The sequence below is a fragment of the Lacerta agilis genome, chromosome 7 (assembly GCF_009819535.1).
Source record: "Lacerta agilis isolate rLacAgi1 chromosome 7, rLacAgi1.pri, whole genome shotgun sequence".
NCBI classification, from domain to species: Eukaryota; Metazoa; Chordata; class Lepidosauria; order Squamata; family Lacertidae; genus Lacerta; species Lacerta agilis.
In genome coordinates, this window is record NC_046318.1 from 3,140,024 (window position 1) to 3,152,983 (window position 12,960).

At 41.3% G+C, this 12,960-nt stretch overlaps 1 protein-coding gene across 6 annotated transcripts in view; it reads right to left on the minus strand.

Moving 5' to 3' along the window:
* KIAA0232 (KIAA0232 ortholog) overlaps window positions 1–12,960 on the minus strand; it is a 51,265-nt gene that overhangs the window by 31,179 nt on the left and 7,126 nt on the right. For 3 of the 6 annotated variants that reach the window (XM_033154152.1, XM_033154150.1, XM_033154151.1), the window contains one exon: window positions 4,151–4,660. The exons of 1 other annotated variant lie outside the window; for it this stretch is intronic. In XM_033154152.1, the coding sequence (XP_033010043.1) occupies window positions 4,151–4,381 (231 nt within the window). In that variant the 5' untranslated portion in view covers window positions 4,382–4,660. The remainder of the gene's footprint in view (window positions 1–4,150; window positions 4,661–12,960) is intronic. 2 more of the 6 variants (XM_033154154.1, XM_033154153.1) reach the window with 1 other exon arrangement.

The window sequence follows — 12,960 nt, forward strand, 5'->3', positions numbered from 1 at the left end:
CAGCTGCAGTCTGTAGGTGTGTTGTACAAATGCTCCCTCGGAGCTTCTTCTGGGGCTTGAAAGGGGTTAGTTTAACCTCCAGTTTGCTAGCAAAACTGAATTACTGTGTTACTAAATGATGCATGTCTAAAAAGTGTGTCACCAACATGAAAGGTTTGGAAAGCTCTGATATAGGGTCTCTCTCTCTCTCTCTTGTTTAGTCATGTCCGACTCTTCGTGACCCCATGGACCATATTATAGCCACCTTCAAATATATACAGTGGTACCTCGGGTTGCGGACACGATACGTTCCAGGGTGCCATTCGCACCCCAAAAAGTCCGCAACCCAAGCGGCGATATCGCGCTTCTGTGCATGCACGAGCTGCGCAGAATGCTTCTGCACGTGCGGCGAAACCCGGAAGTAAACTCTTCCAGGTTTGCCACATTCAGAACCTGAAAAAATGCAACCCGCAGCTATCGTAACCCGAGGTATGACTGTATAGGGCTATCATATGGAGAATGAAGCAAGCTTGTTTTCTCCAATGGATTCAAGTTACAAGAAAGGAGGTTCTGACTAAAAATCAGGGAAAACTTTCTGGCTGTAAGAGCTGTTTGACAGTGGAACAGACTCCTATGAGAGGTGGTGGACTCTCTTTCCTTATAGGTTTTTAAGCAGAGGTTGTATGGCCATCTGTAACGCATGATATAGTTGAGATGCCTGCACTGCAGGGGACTGGACTAGAAGATGACCTTTGGGGTTCCTTCCAACACTACAATTGTATGATTCTACAGGGATTACCTGATCTCTCTTCCTAAAGAACTGAAATGTGGGCTGAATTTTAATAAACAGAAATATATTTGATCGAGCACTAGAAACTCAAGTTTCTATCAATGGAGAAATTTAATTTGTTTTAAATAAGGAACTTAGTATGGCTTTCCAGTATTATTGTTTTTCTCCCTCTCTTTTGCAATTGTGGTAAGAAAACTACTATAATTAAAAAGAACTGGCCAACAGTCAGGCAAAATGCAAGTTTTAGTCCTGAAACATCTTTCCCACTCTGGAAACCTGTTACTTTTGGTTTTGAAATATACTACAAAAAACAGTACAGTATAGCATCAACATATTAAAATAGTTTTTTTGACAAACAAAAATCAGTAAAATAGCAACAGATGATAAAAGCAATTTAACAGTTTTGAGAAAGTTTTAACCAAGTGAAAGAAGGTGGATACCTTAACAAACCATAGGTCTTAAGAGGTTTGCACACAAGAGTGAGACTGGATGGGGTCTGGCATTGGTCTAGTTGTTAGTGTTCAATCTCTCTCAATTCTACAGGGATGTTTATGCTATCCAGGTGCAATATAGGGGACCCAGAGGCAGTGGAGAAAAGTGGCATGGAGATCAGGTTGGAAGAAGTGCTCCTTCAGCAGCTTTGTCTGTCAACTTTGCCATGTTGGTCCCGAGCAAAGCAACACAAGTCCTAGCTCAGAGGTCACGGCAATGGCCTTAACTTTTGTTTTCCTTTAATGTCATTAAGCTCCCTTGTAGGAGACCTATATTACTTTTGAGCACCAGGCTCTGCAAATACAAGCTTGCAGAGTTGAGAGACTGGGTGCCAGCCCCTAGACCAATAGGGGAACCTTGTGATTCATACTCCTGTGTGCAAACCTCTTAAGATTTATGCTTTGTTCAGGTAGAAAATGGGCAACCAACCACATTCTCATCATCTAACTGGAGACCATTTAAAAATCACATTTTCAAAATGCATTATAATTCATTCACACACACAATAACTACTAACGTAGGCGACTATTACTCCATACTGAATATGCCACACTTGCCTACATTCTGGCTCTGGCCTGTCAAGTGTCCATTTGCTGCCACTGCTGGTATCTCCCACACCACACATGAAGGAAGAAATTGTGATCTATTTGGTAAAACAGTGCCAACATTTTACTTGAGGCTAGCAACATACAGCACCAGTCTTAAGAAACAAATAAAAGGCATGAGGAAAGAACAACATACGGATTGTGCCAAAACAACTGCCAGCCAAGCTGTTTTCCAGGGCCTCTTTTCTGGTAAATAGACTGGCACAATCCTGGCCAAACAGGTAAAAGTTCTATTTCGGAACAGTATGGCCTGCACCAACTGACTGCCATGTTAGTAATGCCTGCTTGCTATTCCTGCTGCATTTGCTGGTGCCACTGCAGGAGCATTTAAATCCTGCTGCCCAGGGTGTGCCCTCTTCCTTTCTATCATCACCAATGCTCATGTAATGCCCTTGTAAGTTCTCCTTTTTCGAGTTGTAGAACAAGTTTAAATTGGCACATGCAATTGGGTTATGTAGATAGCTCGTATTAAGTCAGCTTAGCTCTCCAATTAGACACATGGACCTCACCTATGTTCTTCCACTGACTGCCAAGTAATGGGTTCAAGGAATATACGAGTCAAGTTTCAAAAAGCTGCAAATTGAAGTAACAATGAACCTTCTCTGGACAGCTCTAACCCAACAAATTCAATGCACACCTCATGCCAAACAGCAACTAAGAAAGTTTAAACATGACTTAATGTCTAAATTTGAAAAGAATAAATATGACAAAGAAAAAAGGGAAAGCGAATTGGGACACAAAAGGAAATTAAGGAAGGGACTAGGCAACAAGGATTTGAGTTGCCCCAGCCTTTGTAGACAGCACCTAAAGGCTGATGCCCAAAGCTCCATCAATCGATTAGGACTTAAGCAGATGATCCACCATTTGCAGTTCTTTTTTGGGGGGGGGGTTTGCATTTGTAATGTGTCTATGTTCACATGTTCATCTAAAGACCATCTAAAAGTGTGGCGAGCTCTAGTGAACACCACAATTTTTGTTTTGTCATAGTTTATCTTTAGTGAGTTATGGGAACAGTAGGCTGCGATCCCCTCCAACATGCTGCGTAAGCCTCTTCGGGTGAGTGCCATTAAAGCCATGTCATCGGCATATAACAGTATATTCAGACGTTTACCTTCGAGGGCTGGAGCCGATGACTTGTACTTTGCCATATACTGGACAATGTCGTTTATATAAAAGTTAAAAAGAAATGGGGCTAGCAGGCATCCCTGTTTGACCCCTTTCCCCAATGGCAGTGGGTCCGTAAGAGTTCCCGATGGCCCAGTTCTGATTTTAACTGTAGTATCTGTGTGTAGCTCTCTGAGAATTTTTAAAAGTCGTCTGTCAATATCTGTTTCATATAGTTTTTTCCATAGTCTATCTCTACAGATTGAGTCAAAGGCAGATGTCAAGTCTACAAAGGCCACAAAGAGTCTGCTCTTATACGCTTTTGAATATTTAGCTACCAGGGTCTGTAGTACCATACAGTGACCTATCGTATTGTGGCCCTTTCTAAATCCTGCCTGTTCCTCGTTGAACAGGTTAGTGTGGTCCGCCCAGTCTACCAACTTGTTTAATAAGTACCGAGTATAAAGTTTGTATGCGATGTCCAGAAGGCTTACAGGGCGGTAGTTTGCTGGATCTTGAATATCTCCCTTCTTGTAGATAGGGGCTACCACACTTAGTTTCCAGTTTGCTGGAATTTTACATGTGTTGTTTATTGCCGTAAAAAAATTGGCCAAAAAGATGGCCCACCATTGGGCATTTGATTTAAATACCTCAGGGGGGATCATATCCTCACCAGGAGCTTTGCCATTTTTTAATGTTTTAATTAGCTGTAGGCACTCTGATTCCGTAACAGGATCCCAACTAGCTAGATGATCATTCTTCAATGGGAGGGACGGACTCGAATTAGCAGTATTTGAGGGTGCGTATAGCTGGGAAAAGTGTTGAAACCACACCGTAATGTGTCTATGCAATCAAGGTGGGGAGAGCTCGAGAAACACCTCTGCTACTACAGAGACAGGGATATGTGGTTCCAGATCAGGGACAGCCTTGGTTAAAAAAAAAAAAAAGTTGTTCGAAATGGTTAAAATCTGCCCCTTCTTATCCCTCCTCCGTCTGTTAGATTTGGGTTGCCAGTCAATCAACCCTCAAGTCTAGTGTAACCACTCTGTACCCAACATTTGCTATTCAAATGGGAATCTGAAATCAGTTAACACATCTAGAATTTCAAACATGTATCACACAATTAAAAAAAAACATGCATTCGTTTTTCACTCAGACAATATCCAAAATATGCAAATACCTGTTCCTGCAGGTCGTAGTCATAACTATCATGCAGTAGAAGACTGAGGACATAGCGAGTATAAATCATGGCATCAATGCCACATTTTTCTAGCTCTTGTCCCAGCCAGGTCTGCACGGGGCCCAAAGCATGAAGCAGAGACATTTCAGAAACAGGTACAGAGCCCAGACAGGAGCTTGAGGAGCTTTCAGATGGCAAACCATCCACAACAACTGTATAGATTGGGTGCATGAATCTAGGTGACTGTCATCCTTAGAACGTGATGCATTTTCTGTAGATGATATTCCGTAGGAACCTGGAGGTGGTTATTTTTTTCACTCCAGCAAGGAGGAGAGAAGCTTGACTTCTAGGATAATCATTTATATTTCCTGGCAGTTATCAGTCTAAAGACAAGACCCACTCTTCAGGCATAACCACTGAGTACACTAAATCTTAACAGGAAACACATGCTTATGTGCATTTTTCTACCTTAATTTCACATTGACGCCAGATGTAAATCCCCAGCAGGACCTATAAATAAGAGGAAAAAAGAGGCTGTGATGCATATGAAGAAAAAATCACAATTTAAGCAAAATACATGAATGTATAAAGGGAACAGAAATGTACACTTATGGAAAAAAACAAAGCCTTGTTATAAAGAAGGAACTGAAACATGCACTTGAAGTGAATATTAAAGGCTTGAAAACTAAAAAGAATATGTTTTGGGGAGCACTTTCAGCTGAGAAAGGGGAACCTTGCCTCCCTTTCCCTCGCTCTAGGCAAATCTTCCTTTGATCATGATAAAGCAATTCTTCGCTCAGGGGCAATTAAATATTTTGAGATTAGATCCACCTGTAAAACTTACTCAACCTCTGAGCACTACTTCCCTGCTCTGAAAAAGGAGCATCACATCAGTGGTAAACTTTGAGTGATTTTGTATTTCATTTTTAACCTTCCCTCTTCCTGGATTCCAATCCCACAAGAGCCAAGCTTGCTGTACATCATCAAATTAGCATATCTGTTCTGGCAATTATGATTTTGTCAAAAAATTTATTATTAACTTGCTTTTGGAAATACTTGGGCAATCGTAAGTGGGAAATAATTAAATATTTACATGGAGGAGATACGTTTGTTACTTGCTACACCTGCAGTACTTAAGGCAACAGACTACAATATTAAATTAAGAACTATATCACACATTTCGATGGCTCAGTTGGTTAAAGCATGGTGTTGATCATACTAACGTCGCAGGTTCTATCCCCATACAGGACAGTTGCCTATTCCTGCACTGCAGGGGGCTGAATAGATAATCTGCAGGGTCCCTTCCAACTCTACAATTCTTTTTTAATATAATTTCATTTTTTATTTTGACAAAGCACTAATGAATAAATAAATAAATAACTATAAAAATGTGCACCCCACCCCCGAGACCATCCACTGTAACTATCCAACCTCCCAAAATTTCAACCTCTTGTGATGGTTTGACCCCATTGCATTTTAACAGTACAAATTCTAAAAACACCTTCCATAGCTCCTCAAAATCATTTCTCCTGCATATTCCCCATCTTACCTTAATAGCACATGTTAATTTATCACTAATAGCTATATCCCACACCTCTTTATACCATTCTTCCATTTTATATTCACCTTGCCCCTTCCACTTCCTAGCAATAATAACTTGTGCAGCTTTCAATAAATTTGTGAGGAAGTTCTTCATAGCCTGTGTACTTTCCAGCCCATCGTAAATTGATAATAATGCTACCTTGGGACTTTCGGTCAGCTGTAACCCAGCGATTTCTGTTATGTCCTTAAACACCCTTTGCCAAAAAATTGTACATATTTGCACCACCACCACATGTGAACATAAGTCCTGGTTTCCTGCATCCCCTCTAACATAACACTGAATATTCCTTGTTTATTTGATTTAATCTGGCTGATGTTAAATAACATCTCCAAATTAATTTATAATATTTTTCTTTTATCCTTATATAGACAACATTTTCAATTGATCTTGCTGATCCTCCATTTCTACTAATCTATCTATCTATATAAAAATGTTCCCATTGCGTGCGCGGCCGACACCACCTTGCTCCGTAACCACTGGACCAAATCACATCAAATTTAGGACAAAGCATAACATGACCATGGAGGAAGGATCTGGCATAATAAAAATTAAAACAAACCACACCTGTAATGCCTAAAATAAAGGATAAGGGGGGGGGGGAAGTGGCGCGCCTATTATACCTCACCAGCAAAAGGAATGAAGACTCCAACAGCATCCAATAGAAAGGCGGATCGCCCGTCGCCATCATCAGACCTGGCCAGAGCAACAATGCCTGTGCCCTCACCTAAAATGGCCGCCACAGCTTCGCATGCGCAGAGAGAGAAAAAAAACCACGGAGCAGGAGGCATGCCTGAGAGGTTGCACTGAGTAAGACCAGCTCTGAGGGGATTGTGTCGCTGGGGTGCGTGATTTTGGGACTGGGTAATTTTGGGACTGGGGTGGGGGAGAATGCTCTTTAAGGTTGCCAGTGCCCTCACCTAAAATGGCCGCCGCAGCTTCGCATGTAAAATGCATCTCTGGGTTATTTGTGGGGCATAGGAATTAGTTCATTCCCCCCCCCCCAAAAAAAATATAGTCCGGCCTACCACATGGTCTGAGGGAAAGTGGACCGGCCCACGGCTGAAAAAGGTTGCTGACCCCTGCTCTAAAGGGACAGGGAAGAATGAAAACAGGAGCTTCCAGAATACTCTCAGAGCCAGGACAATTAAAAAAAAAACAAAACACCCACAGCAACGCGTGGCCGGGCCAGCTGGTATTGTATAAATTTCACTGGTTTCCCCTTTTATAACTATGTTTTCTCCTTTATCTCCCCTTTTTATAATCATTTTTTCAAATTGTGTATATTCTTTGCAGTTCTTGTTTTTCCTTAACCACTTCTTTGTCCACTGCTCCAGTTGTATACTGTACAGTTAAACCAAGTTATCTTACTTCCTGCTAGAGCTTCTCTTATTTGTTCTTTGCTTTTCATTTTTTCCACCCATTCCTTTATTTTAAGTATTTTCTTCTCTTTCACTTACAGTATTTTCGAATTTCCTTTTTTAAATTTACTGGGAAGTCTTCTATCACCACCACTGGAGTTAGTGGGGAATTTGCTGGTATCAATTTTCCTTTATATTTTGCCCATATCTCAATGATGTTTCTTAATAAGTGATTTTCAATATTCTGCCACCATTGCCTATTTGGTTTGATAAAATATATATCCACTAATTTCTCCCTCATTTCCTATGTACCACTCTCTAACCATTCTAACTCTCCTTGTTCTTAACTGATTTGCTATAACTTTATATTGGGGAGACCCAGTCCACCTGCTTCCTGGGGTTTATACCATCTTCTTTTATTAATTCTGGGTTTCTTATCCCCATTACAAAATTTATTAGTCATACTTTACCAACACTTTATCTCTGTCTCTGATATCTTAATTGGTAACATTCCAAATAATTAAAAGGAAAATTTTGTCTAGAAAGGTTTTTATCACTATTCTTCCAAACCATAAAAGCTTAATTTTCTTATATTCCTCCAGCTTTTCTTTAATTTCCCTCTTTAATTTGTTAAAATTCTCTTGTTCTAAATTTCTTGTTATATTTATTCCTAAGTAAAAGATAAAGGTAGCCCTGACCACTAGGTCCAGTCACGGACGACTCTGGGGTTGCGGTGCTTATCTCGCTCTATAGGCCGAGGGAGCCGGTGTTTGTCCGCAGACAGCTTGTGGACAGCATGACTAAGCCACTTCTGGCAAACCAGAGCAGCACACGGAAACGTCGTTTACCTTCCCGCCGGAGTGGTACCTATTTATCTACTTGCACTTGACGTAAGTATTTTATTACATTTCTTAATTTTATATATTTTTATTTTCTTCCAAAAAAATTCATTTTTCATCATCATAGATGGTTTCTCCTCAGATCGTACAAATCTTTCACCTTTTACAACTCTACAATTCTATGATCAGCTCTTGCTCCATTATACAGTAAGATGAGAGTAATAGAACAAGTTGATATGATATGGATATAAAACCAGTCACTTCTAGGAGACACAAATACAGTAGATAGATTTAATCAGGAGACTGTGTTGTTTTTTCAAATTAATATCATTTCAGGAGGACAATATAAGAAACCTTTAAATGTTTCCATGCAGGGTTATATCTGCTTCAGGCTTTAAAGCCAGAAAACAAATAAAATGTGAGGCAACATTATATAAAAAATGTAAAATGTAAGGAATTTGTTAAGAAGAAAGAATGGAAGACATTAAAAATACTCCAAGGGCAATTAAAGGTGCTCGAGATTGGTGAAGAAGTCTCATCTTTGGCTTTCTTGAGACAAAGGTTTCTGGGTTTGGACAACAAAACAGGAAATTGTCGGCTCATGTAGACAATTAAACAAATGTGTTAATACTAGCAATAAAAGCTTTAGCTGGAATGAAGGTCAAATAAGACTTTTGTAGAGAGTAAAGAATTTCATATACATCAAGTAATCCAGTCAGACAGACATTGAAACCGTTAAATCAGATACTATATAGAAAACTGTCTAATTCAAAATCTTTTAGAAAGGTCACATCATTGCTTAAAAATAAACTATATTTAATGATTTCAATTTTCCCATTCACCCACAGAATAGACTAAAAGTTTATCTGAGGTTCTATGACACATAATTGCCCCCAGATGCCAGATGAAGCCACAAACTTTCCTGCAGTGGGAAAGAAAAATCCCTGAGCCCCAACTCTAGAATGCAGAAGTCTTATTAAAAAGGCTCCAGTGTGCAAAGTACGCACAGGAACTCACTCTTTCTTTCTTTCTTCCTTTCTTTCTTCCTTTCTTTCTTTCTCTCTTTCTTCTAGCCTTTAAATTACTGCTCTCTGAAAATAACATATAGTCTTGTGTACAGCTCCTAACCACAATTTCTTCCTCTGCTTCTCTAGAGAAAGAACAGAAAGGGAGAATACAGATGCTAGCAATTGCTTGGGATGCCCTGCTGTGCCTCCAAGCTAAGGGTCATGGCAGGGTGCTTGGATACCTGACCACTGTCCCTAGCCCAAGTGACTCTAGCCTAGAGAGAGACACGGAGGGAGCCTAGGAGTTGCTCAAGTGCCGTGCTACACTAAATAGTTTTCCCCATCATCCCTCAACAGGAGTGTGGGGAAAGGACAGCTGCAAAGTACATGGTCTGGTACTAAGGCACCTGCTAGCCAATTGGTACATTTAGGTTAAGGCTAAAAGGCATGATCTCCATGTCCTTCAGAGGCTAACAGCTGCCTAAGTGCTCAGCCATGTGCTCTACAGCTGTCCTTTCCCCATTTCCATCTCTCAACAGCAAAGGAAAAAGGACAGCTGCAGGGTGCATGGTGACCGCTAGCCTGAGGGGCTGAATTGTGCAGTATTTCACCGAGGAACCAGCTTTTCTTGTGATCCCCACAGATTTGCCTTTGACTCCATCTCCTACAAGCCTGTGAAAGTTATATGGCAGTAGATCTAATGGAGAAAGAGGAGGAAGAACATAAGTAATGCCATCTTACTTACATGGCTTCATAAGAGTAAGAAAATAACTTTTCCTTTTTATGTCCACAAAATCTGTATAAATTTTGTGATAAAAAAAACCAAATATATTCTTTTAGTTAAGGGTTTCCTTACAGAAAGAGGCCATAAGCAGAGAAAGCCAGGGCTAGTGGTAAACTGTATAAAGCAGCTTTTAGTATTTTATTTTACATCTATCTGGCACAAGGGTGGGGAATTAGACTTGGTGAGTGGGCCAGATCATTATCTCCCACATAATGATCTCCTGATATCACAATAACAGAAAGTGATCCGTGTTTCCCCAGGCAGAGGATTGCTGGGGTTTGCATAGCTCCCTGTGTTGAAGTGAACAGGTTCATTTATTTATAAAAAATAGTCGTATGCCTTTATATCATAAATATATATATATCAAAGCAATAAAAACATCTCACATGCAATCTGGACACCCCCTTGTTGTTCTTTTTATCTTGAGACCTGGATGCGCTCTAGACCCAAGAGTTAACACATAAATAATACAACAGTACATTTTAATCCATCAAAAAGGGAATTAACACGCTGTCTCTAAGGGGAATTAGCATATTTACTAAATATATTGAACAAAATCAATGGGCGGCACACTAATAAAGGGCTTGGTTTAGAAGTGTTGTTCCTAAAGCATGCATGAAAATACAAAGGGTACACTAGAAAGAGGGGAAATTGGCTGAGGGAATGAAGCTGGTACCAGGAGAGTTTAGCTGTAGAGAGAGAAGAGGCGGCTGTCGGAGGAATAAGGAAGGTTTAGGTAGTGGAGCTTTGGAAAAGTTTTTAGGTAAAAAAATGGAAAAAAAGCAGGTGACAGACTTTGGGTTAATGTCTGAAAGTCAAAGATTCATTTTTGCCGTGGTTGGCTAGAGAAAGGAGACATAATACCTGTCCAGGTTCTGCAAGGCTGAGGTTCAGTGTGTTGAAGTTGAATGTCCCTTTTCTAGCAGAAAAAGGGAAGGAGAAAAGGGAGAAGAAGGAAAAGCAGGGGAAGAAGTCCACAGGAAAGTTCCGGAGCACAGGTGCAGGGTGCTGAAGTAAAAAGCATAGGCTCTTATGCTTAAGCAGGGCTTGAAAACTAGCATAAAAACAAAGAACACATTTCCTATCTTCCTGGTAATTAATGGGTGTTAAAATATTTTGAGGTGGTGTCAGCCTAGAAGACCATGCGCTAAATAGTTTGATAAATGGCTTCTAAATATTTTTTTTTCAGGTGAGTAGGGGGGCAAGAAATTAACATATATTTTGGGCTTTACTAGAAGCCCAAAATATATGTTATGGGACGTGGGTGGCACTGTGGTCTAAACCACAGAGCCTAGAGCTTGCCGATCAGAAGGTTGGTGGTTCGAATCCTTGCGACAAGGTGAGCTCCCGTTGGCCGGTCCCTGCTCCTGCCCACCTAGCAGTTCGAAAGCACGTCAAAGTGCAAGTAGATAAATAGGTACCACTCTGGTGGGAAGGTAAATGGCATTTCTGTGAGCTGCTCTGGTTCGCCAGAAGCGGCTTAGTCATCATGATGGCCACATGACCCAGAAGCTGTCTGCAGACAAACACCGGCTCCCTGGGCCTATAGATCGAGATAAGCACGCAACCCGAGTCATCCATGACTGGACCTAATGGTCAGGGTGCCTTTACCTTTAGAAGAAGCCTCAGGTCATTTAAAATGACTTGATAAGTTTTGAGGGGGGAGAAGGAGTGACATTTGTAATCACACACTAGTTTAATACTGTTATGAGCTGGGATGGGGGATAGGCTGTATGCCTAAGCACCCTTCTAATTTTTGGATCCAGCATGGATTCAGTTCCTGGAGCAGTTAGGTTAGTTTCCTGATGGGGTAATGCACTGCCCTCTAAATATGGGCCATTAAGGTAACAAAGGAAGTGCCTCTGTGCAAGATTGCAAACTCCTTCCCTCAACTCACTGGTAGTTAGAAACACAAAGAATAGTTTGGACTTGATATCCCACCTTTCACTTCCCCCCTTAAGGAGTCTCAAAGCGGCTAACAATCTCCTTTCCCTTCCAGAGTTGAGAGTTTGAGTTATGTGAGCTAGAAGGTAGAAGCAAGGCTGCAGGCTGGGCTATGAAGACTACGCCTGATTTCTGTTCCAATCAAAGGCTGAGGCTATGGAAGAAGAAAGACCCTCTTGGGGTGTTACTGTTGTGAAGGCCCCCTTCACAGGCTAAGGATATACATACAGGAGAGCTATGTGAGGGTTACATTTAAGCGCCCCCCGCCCCACAAGTGAAAATCAGATAAGTGGGGAGCCCCCTCACCTTTTAAATGCCCTCTCTGTCGCACTTTGTCCAATCCAGATCAAAAATATTGTACCAAAAATATCCACAACTGAACTGAAGCTCTGGGGCTGCTGGAGGACACATGGAAAAGTGGCTGCTGCTGTTGCACTACTGCACACATCAGCTGATTATTTATTAAGATGATATTAAAACTCAGCTTGGTTTCAACATGTATGCCTGTCTTTCTGTAGTGGAGTCTCTCTTGAGGCTAGGCCAAAATCAAACTTGCCCTCGCAGGTGCCAGCTACCATAAGAAAAGCTGAATTTTTTAAATAGGTGCTTCATAACCATATGTAAACCCTCACAATCGGCTGAAGATCAGGATTTGGTGCTTTGCAAACACCACCACCAGCAGGTCAGAGGTGCCTGCAAATCCCCTTTGGCCCAGCTGCATCTTTATCCGCCTAACATTTGAAGCCATCTGTGACATTAGATGTAGGGCAAGTGGACACAGCATGGTCAAAACAGCCTCCTGAACGAAATGGGAGGACCTAATTAGGCCCATAGTCTCACAGGCTCCCCACCACTGATCTTGAGAATACCAAAACTGAGTTAGTAACATCTGTACCAACGTTTGTTCTCTAGCAAATATACCGTTTGCTTGCTTACATTGGTGATATAGCTAACATTTCCCAATTATTTCTACCTTATCTCAAGGACTCATAATGGACTACAGTAAATACACAAGGGTGCCATCTCGCCCTCAGGGTTGTGGGTTCCTGCCACTACAACACAAACATGTGACCTCACATGTACACACCTGCACATAGTGCACGATAGCAAATGTACTATGTGCAGGCGTGTGCATGTGTCGTGGCACATCTGCATTGTGGCAGCTGACAGTGGTGACTCCTCTTACTCCTACTATCTGCAGCCAGCAAGTCATCCTTTTGCATGGGGAGGGGCTCGGACACAGAGGCAGAGAGACACTGCATCTGAGCCTCAATC